Below are 11,436 nucleotides of genomic sequence, written 5' to 3'. Positions count from 1 at the left end.
TAAACCCATGGTTGTGGCAATTTATTATAGTGGCGATAGGAAACTCATATACCTCCAGTGATTAGGAAGGAAACACAAAGCCCCATTTGTGCCCTAAGCGTTTGATCCAGAAAAGCCCAGCAGGCCCAGGGGGTGATGGAAAGCTGCCTTGCTTGGGCCGAAGTAGGAAACTAGATCTACTGTCTAAAGAGGAGCCCAAGGGCCAGGCGTGCTAGGTGGCCGGCTAGTGGGGCTCTGGCCAGTGCTCCCTGAGTGCCCTTCTCAGCCAGAGCCTCTCTGGACTTGGGCACAGCCCCGTCCCTCTGAAGGCCCTGGCTGCACCACGCTGGTCTCTTCCTTGAGTCTGGCCCAGACTTCTGAGGCTTCAGCAGCGTCTGGTGGGCCTGGTTCTCAGGCCTGTCCTACTCCCTGGGGGACCAAGGCTGGGACTGCTCACTCTCCCACTCCCACTGCCGAGGGTGAGTGGGTGGTGTGTGTCTGTAGGGTGGGACCTGGGTTTCTTCTGAACCCCACCCACTCTGGCCTCTGACCTTGCAAGGGGAGGAGGGGCTGGGGAGGGAGCTCCTGTGTGTGGTACAGACCTGGGGAGGCTACAGCTGTGGCCAGTTGGGGGACAGGGGCTTGCCAGGCCTGACACAGCCCCAGCCAAATGACGGGTGCAGGCCTGGAGCCCGAGAGTCTCCTAGGAAGCCCGATTCCTGGCAGCACATGCCCCTACCTCTCCCCTGGCCCTGGCTTCAGAGTGCACCCCCAGATGGTCAGGAGATCAACATGAAGGGAGGTGTGGGGTGAGGGCAGCGCTCTGAATGGGATCAGCATGGACATGGCCACCTGCCCAGTGCGTAAGCACTGGGCACCAGGGAGCTGTCAGAGGAGCAGAGGACCACCCCTGTGACCCTCTCTGCCTGGAACAGCCTCAAGCTGTGCATGTCTCTGCCCCACCCTCTGTGCACCCCTCCCGGCCTGGCTGTGGCCTCCCAGCATCCACAGGGGGCCTGGTGAGTTGGGGGAGGCTGAGCTGCTGCTGCTGCTGTTGGGCCCTGTTGCAGGTGGCCGTGCGTGGATATGACGTGTGGCCCCATCAGTGTCTGCGTTGGACTGGGCACCCTCAGGCAGGGGCATATGAGGGCTGCTGTTCTGGGACCCAGCCCAGCGTCACAGCAGGAGGGAGTGTGGTGCCAGTCAGCTGCAAGGGGGTTGCCGGTGATGACAGGCGCTTGTGCTTGCGTTTGCTCTGCAGCCCTAACATCCGGGTTCCATGGCCTTCATCCCTCACTGGGGAGCGCAGGCCCTGGGAGTGATTCTGGGATGAGCCCCCTTCCTTGCCAATCCTCACGGCCCAGGAGTGAAGAAGCAGCAGACAGGGGGCCTGGGGGGATGTGTTTATTCAGCAAGGGGGGGTGCTCCGTCAGCAGGCTGGCTACGTAGGAGGTGCCGGGAGAGGGTTTCCCAGCTCCCACTGGTGTTGGGGCTGGTGGGGCAGCTGGTGGCACCCTGGACAGAAGGGGACATGGGGGAGAAGGGCGGAGAGACAGGAGGCACCTGAGAGGGACACGGTGGAGTGAAGATGGCAGCAGTGCTGGGGGCAGGGGAGGAGAAAAGGCAGGTCCGAGACCCCCACTCGCTGCACCCTGGCCCCCTCCAGTCCCCTCCAGCCACACTCACTGTGTGCTCAGTCATCGATGCACTGGTCTGTGGGGGGAGAAAGTCCGTCGGAACGGGCAGGTGCGTGCGTGCGTGCCCGTGAGAGCCCCCTGCCTACCGGGACTTCGCACTGCCTGTGGGCAGCCCCGGCCCGCTTGGCCCAGCTGTAAAGGGTCTGGGGCTTCCCTTCAGGGATGGAGCAGCAGAGAGGCTAATGATGGAGCAAGGGGACGTGGGACAAAGACCCAGGGACAGGTAGCCCTGGGGACACCATTCATCCAGGAAGGCAGGTGAGGCCCAGCCCCCTGGCCACTCAGGCACCCAGGCCTCCCGCCTGTTTCCCAGCGAGGCCCGGCAGCCCCTCGGCACTGGGGAAGCCAGTGGCTGTCTGAGTGGCCTGGCTGGAGGCTCCTGCCCAGGTCAGGCCCCCTGAAGTCAAGGGCATTGCCCGAGTCAATGGTGAGCAAGACCCAGCATATGGAGAGGAGGTGGCCCAGGACACGGCGTCCTGGGAATGTGCGGGGAGGTGGCCCAGGGCAGTGAGAGTGGGGACACTTGGACCTGGGTCTGCATCCTCATCTGGGCAGGCCCCAGCTAAACTGTCAGGGAGGAGCACTTGGGGCCTGGATCCCTGGGGGTACCACGGTCTTCCTGAACCCACGCAGCTCCCAGGGAGCTCCTGGACTGTCCCCCCTCCAGTGGCTGAAGCAGGTGACCAAGTCTCCCCTCTTCCCCTTTCCCTGATGGGGTGGCATCAGGCCCAGACAGTCCCCATGTCCCCTCTTCCCAGCTGGCCATTACCGATTGGGACAGGGTAGATGATGTGGTCCTCAGTAAGGCCCAGAGATTTGGCGAAGCGGATGAAGTTCTCCTTCAGTTCAGGGGGCAGCTCCTTGGTTCTCCCTGTGGTCAAGGTGGCCGGTGAGTGGCCGGCGGACACTCCATCAATATTGTTGAAGGAGTGAACAAGGCCTTAGATCCCTTCTTTGCAGAGGGGCCCCCTCCCCCCAGTGTGAGCCGGGTCCCCTAGGGAAGGGGGGACAACCTACCATAGAGGGTGGTCTTGAAGTATTCCTTGTTCTCAGACACCTTCTTGAAGAACACTATGGCAAACTGGTTGTAGTTGGTGGTCACCACTCGCACGGTATAGCTCTGTATTCCAGGGTACCCTGCAGGTGTGGACAGGGAGAGGTCAGCCCTGCCCTGGCTGGGAAGAGGGAGCTGTCACTTTTCTCCCCAGCCCATGAGCATGGGCTTCTCCCTGCAAAACAGCACCTGTGGAAAGGGGCCGGGGAAGTCCCTGCCCCTTCTAGGAGGACCCTGCCCCGTGAAGCCCCAAGCCCAACGCCCCACCTCACTCAGGACTCACGGTTAATGTTGCCCAAGGCGAACTGGCCAGGCTGGGAGGTTAGGACAAAAGTTCTGATCCAGTAGTCACACTTCCCATTCCTGTGGGAGCATGAGATGGGCAGTGGGAGGGGACTCAGTGCAGGCATGGACCCCCTGGTCTGGGGTTCCAGCAGGACTTGGACACCCCCAGTCCAGCCCAAGCCATGTCAGCCCATCCCCACTACACAGGGGTCCCCCACCCCCCCAACTGAGATGGGCCTGGGCCTTCCCCTCTGTGCTTTTCCCTGGCTATTCCTCCTGGCCCTGCCCTGGGTCGCTGGACCCTGCTCAGACCCTTCCCTACCTTGGCTGCCTCCGTTGGTGGACCTCCGCACACACAGTCCCCTCCCCCAGCATCTATCCCAGCTCTTGCTGCTTCCCTCCTACACCTCTCCTGGGGGTCTACCTGAGGTTCCAGTCTGCCTCGTGCCAAGTACGCCCCTAGCTCTTGGACCAAACCAGCTCCCCAAGTCCCACCTGCTCCCTGGCACCTCAGGGCTCCCGAACCCGCCTTTCTTCTGCTCCTTGGTCCACAAATGCTTCAACCCCCACCCACTGAGCAGCCAGAGTGAAGGACCCACTGGAGCTCCCCCCGACTCCCTGCCCTGAGTCCTCATTCTTCTACCCCATCGTCCCCCCCGCTGTGACTGCCCAGCCCCGCTTCCACTGGTCTCCCACCTTCCCAGGCTGCACCCCACCATGTCTGCCCTGCTCCTCAGACCCACTCCACATCACAGCCCTCTGGTGCTGGTGTCCGAGGGCCATGTCAGCGTGGCCACCCGGCTCCTCCAGGCTGCTCAGTGGCTCCTGCTCAGGGTGGCCCCGCCGATGCTGCTGCTTCCTGAAGGCACAGCTCTGTCCCACTCGGAGTCCACCAGCCCCTGCCGTGAACACCCCTCACCTCCTTCGGGGGCAGGTTGGCTTCTTTAAGGCCACCTCCCTGGAACCCCTCGATGAAGGCCCTGGGGTTCCAGGCTGAAACCAGTGTCCCTCCTTCCATTGTAGGACACCCCTATTCCCTCCGTTTTGTTTTCTAATGACTGCGTATGTCTGTCCCCACTACTGTCTGTGTGTATCTGAGCTGAAGTGACCCATAAATATCGCTCTAACGAACAGAGGAAGGAGTGGACAAATAGATGGGTCCAGTGCGGACAGTGGATGAATGATAGGTCTCTCAGCTTCTGTCACTCTTTGGTGGTGACATTGGTCTGCCTCTCAGACCCCTAGGAGGGGGCTCTCACCTGAGCAGGGTGGAGGTGACATTGTAGCTGTGGTCTTTCAGCTCGTAGGTGGTGGTGTACATCGTAAACTGGCCTTGTTCTTCTTTGCTGACTGCGTTCCCTGCCAGGCCCACGACGTACCACTTCCCCTGGAACTGCAGGGGCTGCCGGTGAGCGGAGCCCAGGAATGGCCCCAGGAGCCACCCCTCTCGCTCTGCCCCTGCGGGCACCTCTGGGCAGCCTGGCCTGGAACCAGCAGCCCCTCTGGCTGGGCTTGCACTGATGGAGCTGGCCGGAGCCAGAGGATGTCAGGTTGGGAGGGAGCCCTGGGTGAGCAGGTGGCCCTGAGTCTGGCAGGGCTGGGGGTGACCCTGGACAAGTAAATGGCTGGGGGAACCTTCCTGAGCCTCAGTTTCCTCATCTGTGCAGAGGGACTGAAGATGTTCCCACCTTGCATGGACAGTGGGGATTGGGAGAGAGGAGGGTGTGCCTGGGGAGGTCTGCTTAGGTGACCCTGGGATGGGTGGGAACAGGGGCGTGGGGTGTGGCTTCCATCAGGGGACCCAGGTGCAGGGTGAGCTGCAGCTTGGGCCCTGGACTCCCTGAGTCCCCCTGTCCTGCCCAACTCCCCTCCTAAGTGTCTTGGCCTCTGCTCCCCTCTTCCTTGGGCCCTCCCACAGGTGGCCTCCAGGCCCCTTACCTGGTCGTCCTGGAAGTCTGGCTGCAGAGGGACTCTGAGCAGGGGTGGGGCCGGGATCAGCTTTTCTTTGGAGTCCTGGGCCTGGGTGTGCAGGGCACCCAGCATGGTGAGGCCCAGCCACAGGAGACCTAGGGACATGGTTTCAGGGCCGAAGAAGCGGTGCTGCAGGCAGCTGCTGGGCTGGTAGTGGGGGGAGAGGAGGAGAGTGAGGAGGCTTAGCCGGGGACCCTTTTTATGGGCCCATCCTAGGGCGGGTTCATCCTTTGCCAAATCCAGGAAAGTGAGACAATTGCCAAACTCCTGCTGCAACACTTGGCAGGGTTTCTGCCCCTTTCCGCCCCTGGGCAGGATTGAGCAAGTGCATGGACAGGAAGGCCTGGAGGGGAGGGCAGAGGGGACTTCCCAGAGCAACACACCTCTGCAGGGACAGGGGCTCCCTCTGTGCACTCTGTAAGGGACTCCCTTCCTATGATGGGCCCTGCGTGTGGGCTAGTGGACCCCGGTCCAGAAGAGATGATGTCTCTGACCCCCAGCAGCCCCTGCTGCCCAGCCCCAGCCGGGGTGGCATCCATCCCTGCCTCCCACACCTACTGGAAGCACAGAATGTCTCCCGCCAACGGATCGTGTGCTGTTTCCTTGTTCTCGTAAGGGTCAGGGAAGGGTGAGGCAGCTAAGGGTGGACAAGGAGGAACTGGAGCCCCATGCCAGGCCCTGGCACAGGGCGGGGAGCTCAAGAGGCTTCCCTGGGAATGTCCTGGCCTTGAGTCAGCCCCTCGCCTTCTCCACGCCCCGTTTGCAGGAGTGACGGCAGCATCACAGCCTCTCCTGGGAGGCTAGTGGGCAGGGCCCCCAAGCTGGGCACATGGGCCACAGATGTGGCTGCTTGACAGAGCTGGGTGCTGAGGCCACAGTCCCAGCTCATCGTGGAGCCCTGGTGGGGGACGAAGCAGGCTGGTGGTGGTGGATGAAGGGGGAGCGGGGCTGGTGGTGGTGGATGAAGGCAGGCTCCATCCTGCTGATCTGGACTCCAGGTGCTTTGGGTCACCAGGAGTGCCAGGATTTGACTTCATCCTTGAGATGTCATTGAGACCATCCCCCTGTCTTTGGGCATAGTCTTAGGCCATGGAGCCCAGCCTTATCCTAGAGGGAAGCAGTTTTCTCACAGGGGGCCTGGCCAGCATCCTTGGGAGGCAGTGAGTGTCCTGTGCAGTGTCCCAGAGATGGCTCACCCATGAGGGCCAGGGATGTCCCAGATGCCTACCTTGAGGCTGGACTGAGGGTTCACTGGCCTCCGTTGGGACTAACAGGGTTGGCTCTACCTTCCTGCTGCTTGGGACCCCCAGGCTTAGGTAGCAGGGCCCCTGAGGGAAGGGGCTTTGGAGGGGGTCCTGAGCTGGGGGTAGGGTACAGTCTCCGCCTCCCTGAGGCCAGAGAGGCCCCCCTCTCCCTCCCCTCAGGCCCTGTCCACTCAACTGGGCGATGAAAGGGCAGGAAGCAAAGATGAGCACAATTGCAGGGAACAATGTTGCCACCAACACCTGCCCCTCCAGAGGTGCCAGTGGCCACCCTCTCCCTCCAGAGCCCCCTTTTCCCACCCCTCACCCCTGCTCCCAGCCCCAGGAGTTACACCCCTGCTACTCCCTTTGACCTTAAAAAGCATCCTCAAGTCTGGCCAGATATGGTGGCTCATGCCTATAATCCCAGCACTTTGGGAGGTGGAGACAGAAGGATGACTGGAAGTTAGGAATTTGAGGCCAGCCTGGGCAACATAGCAAGACCCTGTCTCCTCCAAAAATACAATAATTAGTTGGGTGTGGTGGTGCATGCCTTTAGTCCCAGCTAACTCACTCAGGAGGCTGAGGCAGGAGGATCACAGGAGTTGGAGGCTGCAGTGAGCTATGATGATACCACTGCACTCCAGCCTGGGTGACAGAGCAAGAGTCTTTCCCCCCCCCAAAAAAAAACCCCGAAGAACCCTTGAGTCTGCAGAGGCTGTTACATGTAAGGGAGACTGATAGTTGGAGCCCCAAAGGGTTTTGAGCAGAGGAGGGGCCACTAGATGGAATATTCATATTCTAGGCTCTGAAAGTCAGAGTCAGGGGGTAGAGTGGCTACTGCTCCTGGGGGCGGGGGCTCCAGGGTGTGAATGGAGGGCAGGGCACAAGGTCTGCAGCATGAGAAACCAGAGCCAGGTGCAGGAGGTGAGATGGCCCAGCTCAGGGCCACAGACTGGTTTGAAGCCTGGCCCCTCCCGGGACACAGACTGACCACCTCTCACCCGCATCGGGCTCCTCCTCTGCGAAGAGTCGCTCTGCCAATGCTGCAAAGCCGCGCTCAGACAGCACCAGGGACTGGGGTGTCCCCACCCCAGGCTGCCTCTGAGTTTTTGCTCGTACCCATGCAGGGCCCACTCTCTCTCTGCACTGGCGCCAGGCCTGTCTCAGATGCGCTTGCCTTGCCTTGCTCTCCCTGTCCTCGTGTCCGTGTCCATCTTTGTCTCTGCAGACACCTGGCGATGGCCAGTCATTGCTCTTCCTCACCTGGCTGCCCCCTGCCTCGTTTTGTAGTCCAGCCCTGGAGGTTGGGGTGACAGTGAAGGGGCCGTGGGCTATTGAGAGATTTGGGTCTCAGATGTGCTGTGTCCCCAGCCAAACCTCATGAGGGTCCATGGACAGTCGTGGCCATGGCTGGGGCAGAGGCCAGGCCATGTTGTGGCCAATCCCAGCCAGCAAGAGCCTGTGCTGGGCTGGCAGGAGCTGGAGGGTCTGAGGGCAGCTGCGGACGCTGGTGGCATTCTGTTTGGGGGTGGGGGGTCCTGTAGGCTCGCTGGGGAGGAGGGGAAACGCTCTGCCCACCCTCCTCAGTGTCCAGCTGCGCTGCGGGGAGGTCAGCCCACCCACGTCTGCCTCACACACACCGACAGACACGAGCTGGGAGGGCTGGGTGAGGCCCACAGTGTGGACCTCACTTTCAGATCCGGCTGACTCCAAGGCTCCAGGGTGGACAGGGCGCTGGAGGCCCCGTTCCTCACTCATCCCCTTCCCACTGGGCCCCATTCCTTGGGCCGGGGCCCCTGGCCAAGGAGGGTACTTGAAGGTTCATGCTGCCCAGAGCTGAGGACAGTCTGGGCCCTGGGACTCCTGGAATAGTCTACACTGCATGTGTGGCACCACGCAGATGGCACGCCAGGCACTCACCTGTCGCCCCTTGGCCCCTCTGATGGTTTCCACTGTGGCCCCTGGGCTGCTCCTGCTCTCTCTCTAAGAGCTGCAGATGTCCTTAGAGAGGCCTCGGCAAGCCACGCAGAAGCTCTGGGGCCAAGCCCCTCCTAGGGGAAGCCAGCTGGGCCTCCCCCGCCCTGTCGGGTCTGCTTAGCAACAGCAGGTGCTTTACAGTGGTCCACGCCTGGGTTCGCTGCGGCCAGAAGCCAGGAGCTCTGGCTGCTCCCGACCACCTCTGCCGCCTCTGCTCTCCCTCCTCCCCCTGCCCAAGAGGGAAAGCTCCCCAGAGACTGCAGAGTCCTGTCCTCCCACCCAGAGGCCCAGGCCCCAGGCCTGTTCAATCTGCTCATGAAAGCAGCAAGATGTTCACTGGTTGGCCGGGCGCGGTGGCTCACGCCTGTAATCTTAACACTCTGGGAGGCCGAGGCAGGAGGCTCATTTGAGCGCAGGAGTTTGAGACCAGCCTGAGCAAGAGTGAGACCCCCGTCTCTGCCAAAAATAGAAAAAAATTATCCGGGCATGGTGGCGCATGCCTGTAGTCCCAGCTACTCGGGAGGCTGAGGCAGGAGGATCGCTTGAGCCCAGGAGTTTGAGGTTGCTGTGAGCAAGGCTGACGCCACGGCACTCACTCTAGCCCAGGCAATGGAGTGAGACTCTGTCTCAAAAAAAAAATGTTTGCTGGTGGTTCTTGCATCTCAGGAATCCAGTCTGACCCCCTGGTCTGGTTTCTAGAAGCTTGTGAGCAGTGCTCAGCTGTGAATGACTGACCCTTTTCCCTGTTTGAAGGCTGGGCAGGAGGTGACTAGGCAGGAGCCTCAGAACTGGGGCCATGCCTGGGAGGAGCCCCTAGAGACCTAGTCACAGCCACAGGAACTCTTTTTTTTTTTTTTTTTGAGACAGAGTCTCACTTTGTTGCCCAGGCTAGAGTGAGTGCCGTGGCGTCAGCCTAGCTCACAGCAACCTCACACTCCTGGGCTCAAGCAGTCCTCCTGCCTCAGCCTCCCAAGTAGCTGGGACTACAGGCATGAGCCACCATGCCAAGCTAATTTTTTTTTGTATATATTTTTAGTTGGCCAATTAATTTCTTTCCATTTATAGTAGAGACAGGGTCTCGCTCTTGCTCAGGCTGGTTTTGAACTCCTGAACTTGAGCAATCCGCCCGCCTCGGCCTCCCAGAGTGCTAGGATTACAGGCGTGAGCCACCGTGCCTGGCCCACAGGAACTCTTGGTGTCCACAGGTAGGCCCTCCTTGGTCACTGCAGTTCCAGGCTGGGCACACTACCCTGACACAACCAAGAGCAGGAAGGGCTCTTTGGGGTGAGGTGCTTGTTACCCCAGAGCCTTGGGTTGAGTTTCCTTTTCCAACCCCCACGTCTCATGCTGGGGCTCACCAGGGGCCCTCAAGGATCTCCTGTCCCTTCCACCTGATGGGGACCCTGCCTGTGGCAAAACTGAAAGGCAGTCCCCCAACCGTCCCCCGATACTCTCACTGGGTCCTTTGGAGTCTGCTGCACTGGGAGGCAGGCCCTGCTCCCTGAGGTCTGGGCCCAGGGCCACCTCCTATTTCTGAGGCTTGAGTGCCTGCCCCAGCCATCCCTTAGACTGTACTCCTGCTGTTCACTGCGGAGCTGGAGTCTCACGCAGGCGAGAGGGCCCATGATGACCACAGGGGCGGCAATTGGCGGCTCCGGCTCGGAGCAGGGTGTGCAGGTGGAGAGTGGACGCTGGGCTCCGGCGGAGCAGGGCAGCGGGCACCTCTCTCGTAGGCCTCTGCCTGGCACAGCCATGGCGCCACTCCAGACCTCTGCTCCTCCCAGGTCTGCACCTGTCCTGCTGGGCTGCAGCCCCCGGCACCTCGGGAGGCCCAGGGAAGGGCGTCCCCACTGCGGCCCCTCCCGGTTACCCTGGGCTCCCGCTCCCAGGCCCTTGGCTCAGCCTCTGCTGGACACCATCAAAGGTGGCCGTGTGATAGGATAGGTCTGGCCCTCCCAAAAGGGGTCTTGTGAGCCCAGGCCAGGTCAGGAGCATGCATAGACTAGGGGTCAGGTAGCAGGTGTGGGAAGGGTTCAAGGACACCAAATCCTGAGAGGTTGTCCTGGCTCTGGAACCATGCTGCTCAGGCTCTGTGGGGGCTGGGACTGACTAGCTGTGGCCCAGGGGGCCTCCCACTCATCCCAGAGGTGGAGGAAGGTTGGGGTCCCAGCTCTAGCTCCTCTAGCTCTAGCACCAGGTATTTATTTTGGGGAGTGTCTATGGCTGAGCCTCCCCCTTTGGGGAGGGGGACCTGAACAAGGCTGTGACAGGCAGCAGGGACCAGGTCTGGCTCCAAAGCGAGAGTGTGTCCCCCTTCAGAGAAGGGGCTGACCTGGGCTAGCAGAGGGGAGGGGAAGGGGTATGAGGAGCGGAGTAGATAAAGACACTGAGGACTCCCACCTTGGCCCGGCCACTGTCCCTCTGTGGCCTAATTCTCCGGGGGCTCAGGCCAGGGGTCTGGGGAGAAGTGTGAGCTTCTGGGGACAGGGCTTAGAGGCCTAGACCTTGGGCTAGAGGGAGGACCACTCCCTGCCTGCCTCCCATGACTCTTGGAATCACCTCTTGGAGGGGGGACTCCTCTGCACGGCGTGACGGGCAGGCCGGCTGGAGGCCACAGGGCATGGGTCTGAGTGCCCCTGTCTGGGCCCAGAGTCCCTCAGGCCTCAGGTGGGCACTGGCTGCCCCCAGGGTCACTGCAGCCCAAGTGCCCCTCCCTAGGAGCTCAGCCTGGGTCTGCCAGGACTGGAGTTTCATGGTCCCCCTGTCCGGGGCCACCTCCCCACACTGCTGGGTCTCTCTGTCCTGGGCTCCCTCCTCCTGACACTCCTGGGACCACCTTCCACGATGCTGGTTCCCTTGATTAAGGCCACTTCCTCCCACACCCTGGAGCCCCTGCCTTCTCCATGGCCGTAGGTCCCCTGCCTAGCCACACCCTTAGCCTTCCTCAAAAGTAGCTTTCCTAACAGCGAGTTTCCTACTGGTAACATCTTCTGCAATCTGGAGAGGCTGAGAATTTCCCAAATCGTCATGTTACTGCAACAAATTACCACAATCTGTTGGCTTAAAACAGCACATGCTAAAGGCCAAAAGTTCAAAATCAGAAATTCACTGTGCCTTGGTTGGGCAAGGTGGCTCACGCCTGTAATCCTGGCACTCTGGGAGGCCGAGGCGGGTGGATTGTTTGAGTTCAGGAGTTCAAGACCAGCCTGAGCAAGAGCGAGACCCTGTC

At 61.1% G+C, this 11,436-nt stretch overlaps 1 protein-coding gene across 1 annotated transcript; it reads right to left on the bottom strand.

Annotated features, from left to right (window-relative positions):
- Window positions 1-1,367: 1,367 nt before the first annotated feature.
- On the bottom strand, window positions 1,368-5,186 carry LCN2 (lipocalin 2). Its single transcript, XM_012772070.2, has 6 exons — window positions 4,954-5,186; window positions 4,275-4,408; window positions 3,014-3,093; window positions 2,694-2,813; window positions 2,446-2,547; window positions 1,368-1,692 (listed from the first exon to the last, which is right to left on the bottom strand). Exons 1-6 carry the CDS (start codon window positions 5,089-5,091, stop codon window positions 1,673-1,675), a joined length of 594 nt encoding a protein of 197 aa, XP_012627524.1. The 5' UTR covers window positions 5,092-5,186; the 3' UTR covers window positions 1,368-1,672.
- Between the last annotated feature and the right edge of the window lie 6,250 nt (window positions 5,187-11,436).

The sequence above is a fragment of the Microcebus murinus genome, chromosome 12, assembly GCF_040939455.1.
Source record: "Microcebus murinus isolate Inina chromosome 12, M.murinus_Inina_mat1.0, whole genome shotgun sequence".
Taxonomy (NCBI): domain Eukaryota; kingdom Metazoa; phylum Chordata; class Mammalia; order Primates; family Cheirogaleidae; genus Microcebus; species Microcebus murinus.
Note: the sequence above shows the minus strand (reverse complement) of the source record. Positions and strands in the feature narration are given on the sequence as shown.